We start from the raw sequence: 15,403 nt of genomic DNA on the forward strand, positions 1-15,403 counted from the left end.
CATTCTGATTTGGCAAGATCCCGATTTAGTTCTTCTCTCAAAATATGACACATAAGATCATAAGACACAAGGACAGAATTAAGCCATTTGGCCCATTGAGTCTACTCCACCCTCTGTCAAGGCTGATTTATTATCCCCCTCAACCCCGTTCTGCTGCCTTTTCCCCATAGTCTTTGATGCCCTGACTGATCAAGAACCATTGATCTCTGTTTTAAATAGCTGTGGCAATGAATTCCATTGATTCACCACCCTCTGGCTAAAGAAATTCCTCCTCATCTCTGTTCTAAATGGACATCTCTCTATTCTGAGGCTGTCCCCTCTGGTCTGTCCCCTCTGGTCCTAGACACTCCCACGATAAGAAACATCATCTACACATCCACTTTATCTGGGTCTTTCAATATTCAGTAGCTTTCCATGAGATCTCCCCTCATTCTTCTCAACTCTAGCGTGCTCTGAGCTATCAATTGCTCAAATGATCAAACATCTGACAGGGCAGGATAGTACTTGATTATTTCACACTTAAATCCTTGGAATGGGAATTGACTCTCCCTGCTCAGTCAAAGAGAGAACAATTCAAGGATAATTAATTTCTAACAAACAGTACAAAGTTTAAAATACTGAAAAACACTCTTGCTCTCATTAGCTGGTGAACAAAAGAATAGGATAAATTCCTAGAGGAGACTTATCTTTTCCATTGTGATGTCTCACACTCTCTGAAACTGAGAGTAATAGTGTATTGATTAGTCGTGTAAGTTAAAACAGAAGGCTGTTGTACTAAACACACAAGGTTTTAAATTACAGTATGAGTCAATAATCTATTTATAACCTACTTTGCTTTAGTTTTGGGACTTTTGCCACTCAAGCGACCCAAGACAGCTTTCCGTGTGCAGCAGTCAGGGAGAGCTGCCAGCTTAGCACCTAATCAAAGATGACACCTATAAATCCCCATCTCAACTCTTCAAGTCATAAATCTTCTGGCTCTATTTTGCCCAGTTTTTTTTTTCTCCAGTGTCCTTGCAAATATCCATCTCAACCAATATAACTTTTTACAAAGTATGACTTTCTGGACAAATGTAAAGTGGGATAGGGCTCCATCAGTTCTGTTGTCCTCCTGAAATGCATTGTGCGATTGTACATTCTATTCTGAGGTTGGGAACATACAGGCTATGATACTCGGGCAGGGAAGATCACAACCAATATAAAGTACTGGTACAGTTCTGTGTGTAGTTGAAACAATTGTGCCTTCTGGATTTCGAATGGTATTGCATTCAGTATTAACAACAAAGAGAGGTAGCTTGGTATCGTGGGGGGGGGGGGGGAACAAATCATGTCACTCCTGCTTAATATTATGTGGATCTGATGAAATAGGATCTTATTGCCCACGGTATCCATGCCAACCATGATGTCTATCCACATTTTGCACAGCTGTATATCATATTAAGCCCATCTCCATCTATTCCTTTCCTATCCAAGTTCCTATGCAAATTCCTTTTAAGCTTTATAATAGCATTTTCCATCTCTAACAGCTTGTTCCAAATATTAATCATCCTCATTGTGAAAAATGTACTCCTGGGATTTTGATTAAATCTCTTCCCCCTCACCCTGAACATATGCCACTTTGTTCTCAAGTCCCTTTCCCCGGGACAAGTATTCCAACTCACTATCCTATCTTTGGTTGGCAAATAGTGCTGGTGAGCCACAGTGATGTGTTGTGAGCTGCTTACAAATCTTCTAAATATAGCTCTTCCGAATTACCCCCGCTGCAACCTACAGCCTGTAGTTTCCCCATGAAGCAACGCAGTTTTCTATCATCTTAATGAACTAACAACTTCCCGATTTTCTGATGGATTCGGTGGACTTGACTCTCAAGCATGCAGGTATAGCACCTTTAGGTGGATGATGTACATCACCTTGACCTGAAGAGAGGGAGGAGGGGCGGACTCAAAAATGGCTGAAACACAGAGGAATGAAACTCCCTTTACTCAGAGTCTTGTGAGCAAATGTATAGTCGCTAGAGAATAAGACTGAGGATCTAAGAGCAAAGTTGCTGCATTGAAGGAAAATGGCTCACTCCAGACATACTGGATGCATTGATAAGGTGAGAAGTCTTCTTGATACACAGGATGGACTGAACTGCTGATTTGGATGAGGCTAAAGATGGGGATGCACAGCATGTTTCATGATAAACCCTGTGTGCTCGAACATGGTGGTGACTATTGCACTTAACAAGCGAGTTTTCTGTGATCCTGACTGCAATTTACATACTACCAGTAGCTAACACTAATGAGACACTAGAGATATTGAATGCTGCCATCACCAAGCAAGAAACAGTCCAACCTTACGCATTTCAAATCATAGTCGGAGACTTTAATCAGGCTCATTTGAATAAATTTCTGCTGAGTTACCATCAGCATATAACCTGCAGCACCAGGGATCCCAACACACTTGACCACTGATATAGTATGATGAGGAATGCCCACCATTCCAGGCTCAGAGTGCATTTCGGGAAATCTGATCACTTGGCTGTCCTTGTCCTACCTGCATACAGGCAGAGGCTAAAGAGCAAAGCACCAGATATTCGGATGACAAAGAGGTCATGTGAGGCAGAGGAGTGGCTATGGATTGCTTCGAGTTGGTAGACTGGGCCATGTTCAAGGACTCATCCATAGATCTGAATAAAGACATCATAGTTCTAGCACTTATAGACAAGTGTGTCCCCAGAAAAACACTCAGTCTTCCCCAATCAGAAGCCTTGGATGAACCACAAGATCCTCAATCTGCTGAGAGCCAGATGAGTGGCTTTCTGGTCTGCCAACTGAGTAAGATGCAAGAGGTTCAGGTGTGGTCCCGGAAAGACATCTCATGGGTGAAGTGGCAATTCTGGACCAAATCTGAAACACTGGAGGATGCTTGACAGCTGTGGCAGGGCTTGAATGCAAAGTGAAACCATGCGACATAGGTGACAACAAGGCACCACTCTCAGATATGCTCAATGCCTTCTATGCTCAGTTTGACCATCAAAACATGAAGGGAACTTTCACGGACTTCCACAGCTCCCAATGTGAGAGCATCCTTCAGGAGGGTGAACATATGGAAAGCTTCTGGCCCAGATGCGGTTACCTGGCCGAGTATTAAAATCCTGTGTCGATCAACTGGCTGGTGTGTTCACTGATATCTTTAACCTCTCACTTCAGCAGTTTGAGTTATTACCCCTCAACCATCAGACTCTTGAACTAATAGGGATAACTTCATTCAACTTCACTTGCCCCCCACTGAACTGTTCCAGTCATACTTTCAAGGACTCTTCATCTCATGTTCTTGATATTTATTGCTTATTTATCTATTATTGTTTTTCCTTTAGTATTTGCACAGCTTGTTGCCTTTTGCACATTGGTTGTTTGTCCGTCCTGTTTGGTGCAGTCTTCCATCGATTCTATTATGTTTCTTGAGTATGCCTGTAAGAAAATGAATTTGATGGTTGTATATAGTAACATATGTACTTTGATAATACATTTACTTTGAAATTTGAATTCTGCTCCTCTTAATTTTGTAAACCTCTATAAGGTCACTTTTTAGCCCTTTACACCAAATCCACTCACTATCTGCTTGATAACTTCACCCCTCCATTCAATGCAACTTCCTGGAGAGTCTCATCTACTTTCTCTCCACTGGTGCCTCATCCTTCCTATAGTATGCCAACCAGGAAGGTACACTATACTCCAAGTGCAATCTGATGAATGTTGCAGTTGTACGCAACATGATGTTCCAACTCTTATGCTGAATGCCCCGTCCTAGGAAAGTAAGCATAACAAATAGCTGTTTGACGACACTATCCACCTTTGACTGCCAGGAAATTATGGATTAGTATAGTCTGTAGGTGAGGTTCTGGCATTTACTCTTTAAGAGAATTTGAGAATTAAGAGACTAAGAGAATTTGCCCTTCCAAATGTGCTACCTCAAATAAAGAAAAGCATTTCCCTGTAACACACACAAAACGCTGGAGGAACTCAGCCAGCCAGCAGCATTTCTGCCAGATTTACTGTAATCTTAGTGCTTGCTTCCCTTGGCATTCAGGGAAAGATGCTGTATGACCCTAAAGATTTATCCACCCTAATATGTGCCAGTACACTCAGTGGCCACCTGTACCTCCTGTACCTAATAAAGTAGCCACTGAGTGCATGTTCATAGTCTTCTGCTGCTGTAGCCCATCCACTTCAAGGTTCAACGAGTTGTGCATTCAGAGATGGTCTTCTGCACACCACCGTTGTAAGGTTAGTTGGGTTACTGTTGCCTTCCAGTCAGTTTCAAACAGTCTGGCCATTCTCCTGAGCTTTCTCATTAACAAGAAATTTTTGTGCGGAGAACTAACTGCTGCTGACTGGATGTTTTCTTATTTTTGTACCACTCTCTGTAAACTCTAGAGACTGCTGTATGTGAAAATCCCAGGGGATCAACAGTTTCTGAGATATTCAAACCACCCTGTCTGGCACTAACAATCATTCCACAGCCAAAGTCACTTAGAACACATTTTTTTCTCATTCTCTTGATTGTTCTGAATAACAAATGAATCTCTTAACTGTATCTTCATGCTTTTGTGCATTTTGTTGCTGCCACATGATTGGCTGATTAGATATTAACATACAGGTGTACTAAATAAAATGGTCATGGAGTGTGTTTCTAATACTTCCTCTATCCTGATTGTAACTTTCCTCAGAAATACTTAACTCTCCAATCTTCATGTCCTTGTCCCTGATGAATAATGATGAGAAGTATTTAAGATATTGGTCACACCACCTGGCTCTATAGAGCATCCCCCTCATTACTGAGTGGAACTATTCCTTCCTTAGCTACCCTCCTCCTTCTAATACACATAAAAGGTTTAACTATTCTCCTTTCTCCTACTTGCCAAAGTCATTTCATGACCACTTTTTGTCGTAATGTTTTGAAATGTTCTTCTATATCCGTCTATAAACTTAAAAGGATTTGTTTGATAACAACTTACTATGCCTGAAAAGTGCTTTTTACCCCTTAATCGTTATCTTTTGTTAACTAGCATTTCTTCAACATGCCATAATTGTTAATTATAAACTAAAAGAACTGAAATCATCCAAGAAACATGGTGTATTCTACGACCAGTCTTTACAGCTTATGAGCCCCAAGTTTGTGTTGAAACCCGATGTTGTGGGCATACATACCCAGGGTACAAACTTGCTTTTGCTGCAGCAACACTGTACATTACAAAGATAAATTATATCATCTTAAATTAGCATAATTTAGACATAATTTAATGACAATATAAGCAAAATAGAGTTCAAGAATAGTTACTACCCCTCAACCATCAGGCTCTTGACTAAAAGGTGGTAACTACACTCAATTGCTCCATCATTGAAATGTTAAAACCAATGATCTCACTTTAATTATCTCATGTTCTCATTATTTATTGCTATTTATCTGCATTTGCATAGTTTGTTGTCTTCTGAACTCTGATTCACCTTTCATTGATCCTGTTATAGTTACTATTCTATAGATTTGCTGAGTATGCCCACAGGAAAATGAATTTCAGGGTTGTATGTGGTGACACATATACACTTTGATAATAACATTTGCTGCGCACTTTGAACTTTGAATATTAGTGCACCCTAAGGGAAGTCGAATTCAAGGTAGAACTAAAATATTCAAGTCTGCTCAAGACCCTGATGGCAGTGAGGAAGAAGCTGTCACTGAACCCTGAAGTATAAGTCTTCAGGGCTTCTCTGCCCTCTTCTGCCTGATAGCAACAAGAAGAGGGCATAGCTTGAATGGTGGGTGTTCCTAATGATGGCTGCTTTCCTGGCATACTGCCTCTTGTAGGTCAACCTGACGAAAGATAATCCTGATTATTTCAGAGTAAGTTCGTAGACATGTGGATGATAGAAAAATGAAGGGCTGCATAGAAGGGTTATATTAAAGTTTTGGCACAACAGTGTAGGCTGAAGGCCTAGGTTACGTTCGATGTAAGTTTTAACCATTGGCACTCTTTATCTTCCTCACAGCCTGTCCCAATAGATGACAATTTTTGTGGCTTGGACATTAATGCTCCATTAGGCGGTTCCACCCTCATGCAGGGTATTCCCCTCTTCTCCGAGGACCGGGACAGGATGAGCTCGGTGATCTCGTATGTTTACAACAACCACTCACTGGTGTTTGTGGGCACGAAAAGCGGCAAGCTGAAAAAGGTAGGAAAACCTGCTTTTCTGTTTCACTCTCCCCCAGGCCCTTGGTTGTTGATGCCTGAGCTGGTATTTGGTGTTGAAACCCTAAAGTTGTAAGCGTTGCTATGTTTTGTTGCTCTACACCTCTCTTCCTGGCATGGTGTTTTTCTTCTGGGATCAGTCTATGGAATTCATGTTGGTGCCTGACTGCAGAATGGACATTGCTTACTTGATATTGAAATGGAGTTAACTAATACTGAAGCATCTTCATGCAATTTGGTGGCTGTGTACTGCTCTTTGGGTGCTGGTAATTAAGGAGTTAGGGATAGGAGATTGGTGCATCCACTTCTCTTCCAACAAAGGGGCAATCAAGCCTGTCAGTAGAGCTGTAACATTAATTCCTCGAGGGGATTTGCTGAGTTGTATCAACTTGAGAACTTTTATGAATGAAACAACAAAATTTATAGGCATTTTTGCGTCTTAACTGCTGTTGTTTGAGTCAGTGAGCATATGCGTAAAATGTATCGTAACTTGATACAGAGAGCCAATGACTTTTGAGTGTATAATCCTCAAAGTGCTGGCACTTTGAGTGTTATCTTTGTAGTCTGCCCTCGTTCTATAGACATGCTAGTTCCATTTATCATTTGTCATGATACTGCGAAATTTGTGTGCAATGATAACTTGTGGGTTTTAATCCAACGTTATATCTTATGTAAGACCTATTTGTTCTCCGATTCACATCTGTCCTTAATGAGCAGGTAACCTAGTCTTCAAAGATGCCTTCGTATACAAATAACTGTCCCTTGGTCCTAATAGTTTGTTTTTTATAAAGTATCATCAGTTGTTAATTTTGGGCTTTGGGATGTAGATTGTTGCACACTGCTGTCCCAATGAGACACTGAACTGTGCAGAGGAAGAGAGAGTTTAATAGAAGTGAGCGGGACCAGTCTGTACTTCGTGTGTCACAGTTCCTGAGGAGACATTGGATTGCACATAAGTAGGCACTTGGCAAGGACCAATGCAAAGAAGTTAGGTTTATGCAGAGTGACCATTTTGGGAGCAGCCATTGTGTGAGTGGGCCAGTGTTAGAGTGGGGGGGTTGAGGATTTGGCTCATCAGGGTTTTGGTGAGAAGAGTAGGCCACAGGTACTTCTCATTATTTATTCTCTATTTCTTTCTTACTGCACATTTAGAACAGTAGGGATGCCAGACAGCATACTAGAGTGGTCCTGTTGTGGGATGTGGGAAGGCAGGGAGACCACCAGTGTCCCTGATGACCACAACTGCAAGAAGGCATTGGGCTGCAGTTTCTAACAGACTTGCATGAGTTACAGCTGGAACTGAATGAACTGTGGATCATTCGGGAGGCTGAAGGGTTGATAGACAGGACATAACAGGGTGGTAGTTGCACCCAAGGTGCAGGACATGGGTAATTGCATATCCATTGGGAGGGGCAAAGGGGATAGGCAACCACAGCAGAATGGCCCTGTGTGCATTCCCTCAACAATAGGTGTATTGCTTTGGATACTGTTTGGGGGAGGGGGTGAGGAATGACCTAGCAGAGGAAAACCATCGCATTTGGGTCTCTGGCACCGAGTCTGGCTCGGTGGCTCAGAAGGGAAGTGGGAAGAAGAGATGAGCTGTAGTGATAGGGGATTTGTTGGTTAGGAGAACAGAAAAGAGGTCCTGTGGATGAGAATGAGATTCCCAGATGGTTTGTTGCCTCCCGGGTGCCAGGGTCAGGGATATCTCAGATCCAGTGAGCAGCAGAGGTTATGGTCCACATTAGTACCATTGACACGAGTAGGAGGGGTGACAAGGTCCTGCAAGATATTAAGAGGAATAGGTAGAATGGACTGTCGGCACCTCTTCCCCAGGGCACCACTGCTCAATATAAGAGGTCATGGCTTTAAGGTAAGGGGTGGGAAGTTCAAAAGGGATATTAGAGGAAGGTTTTCTACTCAGAGAATGGTTGGTGTATGGAATGCACTGTCTGCGTCTGTGGTGGAGGCAGATACACTAGTGAAATTTAAGAGACTACTAGACAGGTATATATGGAGGAATTTAAGGTCGGGGGATATATGGGAGTCAGGGCTTAAGGGTCAGCACAGCATTGTAGGCCGAATGGCCTATACTGTACCATTCTATGTTCTAAAGTGACTTCAGGAGGTTAGGTGCTAAGTTAAAGGACAAGACAAGGCAAGTATGGGATAGGCTGGTTTCCGGCAAAGTTGTACTTGGAAAGTGGGAAGCCCTTAAAAGTGAAATTTTGAGAGAATAGTATTTGTATCTTCCTGTCACAATAAACTGTAAGAGTAACAGGTTTAGGGAACCTTGGTATTCAAAGGATGTTGAGGCCTTGATATGAAAAAAGGAAGAGGAGCCGAGCAGTAATTACAGGCAGGCAGGAACAACTGAGGTACATATGGAGTATAAGAAATGCAAGAGAACTCTTACAAAGGAAATCAGGAGGACCAAAAGAAGACATGAGGTTGCTCTGGCAGGCAAGGTGAACAGACATATTAAGAGCAGAAGAATAGCAGGGGACAAAGTTGGTCCTCTGGAAGATCAGAATGGTAATCTATAGGTGGAACTAAAAGAGATGGGAGAGATTTTAGATAGATTTTTTGCACTTGTATTTACTCAGAAGATAGACAGAGTTGAAGCAAAGCAGCAGCCATGCCATAGACCCTGTACAGAGGAGGAGGTATTTGTTGTCTTGAGGCAAATTAGAGTGAATAAGTCCCCAGGATCTGACGAGGTGTTCCCTCAGACCTTGTAGGAGGCAAATGCAGAAATTGCAGTAGCCATGGCAGAGATATTCGAGTCATCCTTAGCGACAAGTGAGGTACTGGAGGATTGACGTTGGCTGTTTCTGTTTAAGTCAGGAAATTATAGGCTGGTGAGCCTGACATCAGCAGTGGGAAAATTATTGGAAGGTATTCTGAGGGACCAGATATATACATATTTGGGATAGTCAACATGGCTTTGTGCATGGTAAATCATGTCTAACCAATCTTAGAGCTTTTTGAGGAAGTTACTAGCAAGGCCTTTGACAAGGTCCTGCATGGGAGGTGGGTCAAGAAAGTTCAGTCTCATGGTACTCAAGAGGTAGTAAATTGGATTAAACATTGATTTGTGGAATATTGCCTCTCTGACTAGTGGAATACTGCAGTGGGTCTTTATCCCTACTCCTCATCTTTTTTTTTCTCCAGTTCTGCTGAAGGGTCTCTGCCTGAAACGTCGACTGTACTCTTTTCCATAGATACTGCCTGGTCTGCTAAGTTCCTCCAGCATTTTGTGTGTTGCTTGGATTTCCAGCATCTGCAGATTTTCTCTTGTTTAGTGCTGGGTTTTTAGTTGTTTGTCATCTACATCAACAATCTGGTTGATAATGTGGTACATTGGATCAGCAAATGTGTGGAGGTCACCAAGATTAGGGGTGTAGAGAATCCTGAGGAAGACTCTTAAGCTTGTAGTGGGATTCGAATTAGCTGAGGAAATGACAGATGGAATTTATTGCAGAGAAGTGTGAGGTGTTGCACCTTCAAAGGACCAACAGGGATAGGACTAACACTGAACAGCAGGGCACTGAGGAGGGCAGTAGAACAGAGGGATCTGGGAATACAGATCCATTAATCCTTGAAAATGATGTCACAGATAGATACGGTTGTAAAAAAAAAACAACTTTTGGCCTGTTGGCCTTGATAGATCAAAGTATTGAGTACAATTTCTATTGAAATTGTACTCAATACTTTGATCTACCAAGGCCAACAGGCCAAAAGTTGTTTTTTTTTACAACCTTATTGAAATTGTTACATTGAAATTGTATAAGACATTGGTGAGGCCTAATTAGGAGAATTGTATGCAGTTTTGGTGACCTACCTACAGGAATGATGTAAATGAGGTCGAAAGAGTGCAGAGAAAATATACGAGGGTGTTGCTGGAGCTCGAGGACCTGAGTTCTAGGGAAAGGTTGAAGAGGTTAGAACTTTATTCTCTAGAACACAGAAGATTGAGGGGAGATTTGACAGAGGTATACAAAATTATGAGGATATAGATAGGATAAATGGAAGCAGGCCTCTTCCACTGAAGTTAGATGGGACTACAACTGGAGGTCATGGGTTAAGGATGAAAGGTGAAGTGTTTAAGGGCAACACGAGGATAAACTTCTTTACTCAATAGTAGATGGCAGTGAGAGTGTGGAATGAGCTGCTAGTGGAAGTGGTTAATGTGGGTTTGTTTTCTACATTTAAGGGAAGTTTGGACAGGTCGATGGATCATTTTCTGTGCTGTTGGCGTTTATGGTTTTATTCTGTTGGCTGATTCAATAAAGTGTATATTGTTGAACTAAGACCTTGGGTTAGGATGCTGGTAAAGTGTTTGCTCTATATTCAAATGAGTACCAAATTCAGCCAATCAAACACATTTTTAAAATGCGACCAATTTATAGCTACTGATATAACTTCTAACCAGCACAGAGCAAGTGTCGAAGGTTAAATGCTTTATTCTAATAATTCTAATTTGTCAGAAATTTACTTTCATTCCGAGGTTTGTAAGGATCACAGTCAGAGACACTGGTAGAGGCAGAAATCTTTATTGTATTTAGAACGCACTGCGATGCATAGTTGAAGAGCCATGTCCTATAGGGATACAGGCTCAGTTTTGCCAGGAGGGGTGGGGTTTGATCACACCAGAAATGGAGCCAATTGGTGGTGTAAATTTTCAGTTAGTCTCTCCATTTGCTGCCAGCTTTTGACGAGGGAGCATGGTAATCCATTGAACCCTAGAGAAATTGGGTGGTGAGCTAGATTCTGTGACACAAGATGATGCCTGCCCATGCCATGTGCTGCTCTATTGAGTAGAAACAGACAAAGTTTTGGGAACCTATGTGACACGGATGGCAAACAGATTTTGAGGCACAGCATCAGTTATCAGAATGATGGTTTTTACATTTGAACAATTGTAATTAAAATTGATTAATTGAAACTGCTGAAGACAGTTGTTAGCCAAACAATATAAATTGTCATGAGCCTGTACCATCAGAGCTGTGCACAAGACTGATGATTGAGGCATTGCTGGGCATTCTCAATACCTTGGAGGATTTTTAGTGTGCTGGCCTGTTGTGGTGGTGGCATCCGTCGGTCTCGAGAGACCATGGATCTGTGCCTGGAGTTTCCAGGGTGCAGACCTGGGCGGGGTTGAATGGGAGACCGGCAGTTGCCCAAGCTGCAGGCCTTCCCCTCTCCACGCCACTGATGTTGTCCAAGGGAAGGGCACTAGGACCCATGCAGCTTGGCACCGGTGACGTCGCAGAGCAATGTGTTGTTGAGTGCCTTGCTCAAGGACTGTTGTACCCCCACGCTTCTCGACTTGAGAAAATGTACATCCTTGAAGTTGGTATTGGTGAAGAGGTCGTCGTCACAGAAACGGGTTATTGCATAGACTTGCATTGAACATGATTAATAGCAGTTCTAATATGGAGCACCAGATTAATCTATAAGGGAAATGAAACAGTTGACTCATTTGCAAAGGGGAAAATATTGTCCTTAAATGTTTACAAGCATATTAATTATGTACAATATTGTGTTAACCTTTCGGCTCTATTCATTCTTTGATAATGGGTTGATCATGCTTTTAAAGTCATAACAATTAATTATAAAATTAATTAAATTTAATTATTCTTAAATGCCAGAATTTAATTATGTTTTATGATTTCATTGTGACAGCCACTGTTTTTTTGTATGGAGTTTAATGTTTTCTGGTTTCCATTATTTGGTTTGTGTATTAACTGTAAACATATAAAAGAAAGAGAAAGAATGAGAGGGGGAGGGAGGAAGAGAGAATGAGTGTGAGAGGGATAATGAAAGAAAGTCGATGAGAGAGACAGACAGAATGATAGAGAGAATGAGTGAGAGAGGGAGAATGAAAGAGAAGGTGAATAAGTGATCGATGGAGAGAATGAGAGAGAGAGAGAGAGAGAGATCCACATCTCGGAAGAATCATTCTAGCTGCTGTTGGAAGTTTTTCTTTCTCAATTGGTGGTCCTGGTGAAAAGTTGAATCAAGTTAAGTGAATAGAGTTATGACGGGGCCATCAATAGTGAGGTTTAACACTGAAGTATAAGTGGGGGGGAAAGTAATCTTTACTCTTGTAGTGCACTCATTGCAGTGGTGCTCTTCACAACTGCTGTTTTTTGACCACACAGGTGAATTTGTATACACACTTGAAATAGTAGGTACACACTGCAGGTTTCCAGAGAAAGATTGGGATAAGCTGGATTAATTAATTACATGCTCATATCAGAATGTCTTTATTGATTGATGGACATGCTTCCCTCTCCAACACTGCGAGAGAAGACTGGCAAGTTTGATGGAACATTCCATGTGTGGAATGGGTCAAGTGCATCCTCTCCCTGCCACCGTGGTGACTCTCCATCTTGTGCTTCTAGTGCCAAAGTGCATGTTGCATGGCCTCTCTCAGGCTGGCACAGCCAGTGGAGATGCTGCGTCCTCATATTTACGGTAAACAGTGTTCGATCCTGACATTTGGTGCTGTCTGTGGGGTTTAAACCTGTAACAATGTTCCCTGTAAGGTGTGTGGGCACACACATCTTTTGCTACTACAGAATTTGAGCTGTGCACAGAATGTTGTCACCTACCTTGTTGGCATGTTAAGTATATTTCATGATCGTACACATTCGCATTTCCTTTTCCTGTTTCTGATGCAGATGGTGTTGACAACATGGAGTTTGCGATGATTTATTTGCAGGTTTTAGAACTGGCTTATCCATACTGTTTTTGTTGAAGAAACTATTGGTTCACTACATCGACTCTAACGACAGTGTACAAAAGCTTCAGTGAGAAAATCCTTCATTACTTGCTACAGGCCCACTATGTATGTTTTGGGAAAGTACAGATGAATGAGAGCGCGAATGATCAAGCTCAAATGAGATCAAAGTTCTAATTGACGGTGTTTTTCTAGCTGTTAAAATGAATACTCTTATATAAAATTCAGTGCGCACATGTTGTCAATGGCAAAAAATTGCACAGCATAAGATTTTTGCGCACACTGGTCATTACAATTTAGAGGGGGCCTATAACCATGCAGGCTTCCTCTGTCCGCTCTGATTTCTTCCTACTTCCCAAAGACGACACCACAGTGGCATGGCAGTTGGTGAAACGCTATTACAGCTTGTGGCATTCCAGAGTTCAGAGTTCAATTCTGGCGTCATCTGTACGGAGATTGTATGTTCTCCCTGTGAACCATGTGGGTTTCATCCAGGTGCATCGGTTTCTTCTCACAGTCCAAAGGCACACCGGTTTGTAGGTTAATTGGTTATTGTAAATTGTCTTGTGATTAGGCTAGTGTTAGGTAGATGGACTGCTGGGTGGTACAGCTCATTGGAAAGAAGAGCCTGTTCTGCATTGTATCTCTAATAAATAAATAAATGTTTGTGTTGGAGGATAAATGAGCAATGTAAATTGGCCTTAGTTTGTAAGAGAATGGTAGGATCTGGTCTCCAAGAGAATTACAACCTTGTCATTGTTTGGAGGCTTGCATGCCTCAATGACCCGGAGAGTTATGTTGGCTGGAGTCGGGCTTTATGCTTCCCCTCTTGGGAGGGTCACCCATGACAAACTGGCCAAAGGGCCAAAGACTAAGAGCGTTCCACTGGTCCTCCAGGTTCAGGGGTTAAACTCAGTGCTAACAACCTGACTGGGAAAACAAAGCTGTTACGGAAACAGCAATAAAGAATCCTTCTACATTTGAGTGTGACGGTATTCCTGAGTCTCCACCAGGACTTGCATGACTGACAGTAGTGAAAACCAAGAAGGCACTGACATGATGAAGGGAACCCTGAACACCGCAAGAGATCGAGGACCTTCATTGCCAGTGGTGTAACAGGCAGTAGAGAGGTAGGACTGGGGGGGGGAGGGGTGGTGTTTGATATAGTTATAGGGAGAATAAAATAGGATTAGTGTAACTGACTACTTTTTGATCAACATAGGCTGAAGAGCCTTGTTCCATTCTGTATGACTTTATAGTTCTATCGCTGCATATGGAATATTTCTAACTGGTGATTCCTCACACATCCCAATCTAGTTAGAATGTGGAGGACCTGTAGCAGAGCCTTAATGTATATATACTGTACATACCCACCCATCTATTGGGTACCTTGCTCTACTTCTGGCAAAAGCAACTTAAAGCCATTGAAATGGAGCAAGCAAGTCATCCCCAACCTTGGTCAAGTTTTGGTATACTATATTTCAAGAGGAGGTTGATAGGTTCTTGATTAGCAAGTGCATCAAAATTGATGGGGAGCAGGCAGGCAAATGGGATCGAGAAAGATAATAAATCAGTCATGAACAAATGGTGGAACAATCTCAATGGGCTGAATGGCCTAATACTGCTCGTATGTCTTATGGTCTTAGATTGTCAAAGAAAGAGACTAAGAATGCATAATGAGGAATACTTTGAATTGAATATCTACAGGATAGTCTACACTTGGAGCCAGGTACAAAAATTATTTGCTATCCTGTTTAAAATGCTTCAGTCAGGAAAGGTTTTGAAGTGAAAATGTTGAAGTATTTATCTGGAGGCCCATTGATTATTGCAGGCAACACTATGGGCATGTAGTTGCTGTCATTTTGGACAGCTTTCAAATCTGACCTGAGAACTACTTACAAACCTGAAGCTAATAAAGCACACATTCAATGTGCCTCTTGAGGGACAACAGTTTGGTTCTTTTTATGTGTTGTAACACGTTTGTGCTGGTCAACAGAAGCTTGCAATGGAGGAAAGGCTCTGAACGCTTTGCAATATCGGGAAACAAGTTCTGTAGAGCAACTGATCCATTTGTAAGGGCTGAGTGTGGTGTAATACAAGTAATGGTGGGATTTGAACTTGGGTTGCCTGTACTGTAAAGCAATGTTGTAACCACTGCGCTGTTGTGCTTCCCGTACCAAGCATGCTACCTGACTTCCAGCTTTGGCATTGCACCTAGTATGAGTGACTGCAATATCAGTAACAAAGGAAACAGATTACTACATTCTGTAATTAACTGTATTTCAACAATAGACATAGTGCTAACAAACTGCAAATATCAAAATGATAGCACTTTACTTCGTAACAGCCGGTTATGGGGGAAGCATATGACATGCTTGCAATGTGATGAGCAAGATTGCATTTGTGAAAGGATTCTATTTGAT

The 15,403-nt window shown here is 41.9% G+C and overlaps 1 protein-coding gene across 8 annotated transcripts in view; it reads left to right on the forward strand.

Moving 5' to 3' along the window:
- plxna4 (plexin A4) overlaps positions 1–15,403 on the forward strand; it is a 721,825-nt gene that overhangs the window by 22,182 nt on the left and 684,240 nt on the right. For all 8 annotated transcript variants that reach the window (XM_059987082.1, XM_059987084.1, XM_059987085.1 and 5 more), the window contains one exon: positions 6,033–6,215. In XM_059987082.1, coding sequence (XP_059843065.1) covers positions 6,033–6,215 — 183 coding nt within the window. The remainder of the gene's footprint in view (positions 1–6,032; positions 6,216–15,403) is intronic.

Source organism: Hypanus sabinus, chromosome 13 (assembly GCF_030144855.1).
Source record: "Hypanus sabinus isolate sHypSab1 chromosome 13, sHypSab1.hap1, whole genome shotgun sequence".
Taxonomy (NCBI): Eukaryota; Metazoa; Chordata; class Chondrichthyes; order Myliobatiformes; family Dasyatidae; genus Hypanus; species Hypanus sabinus.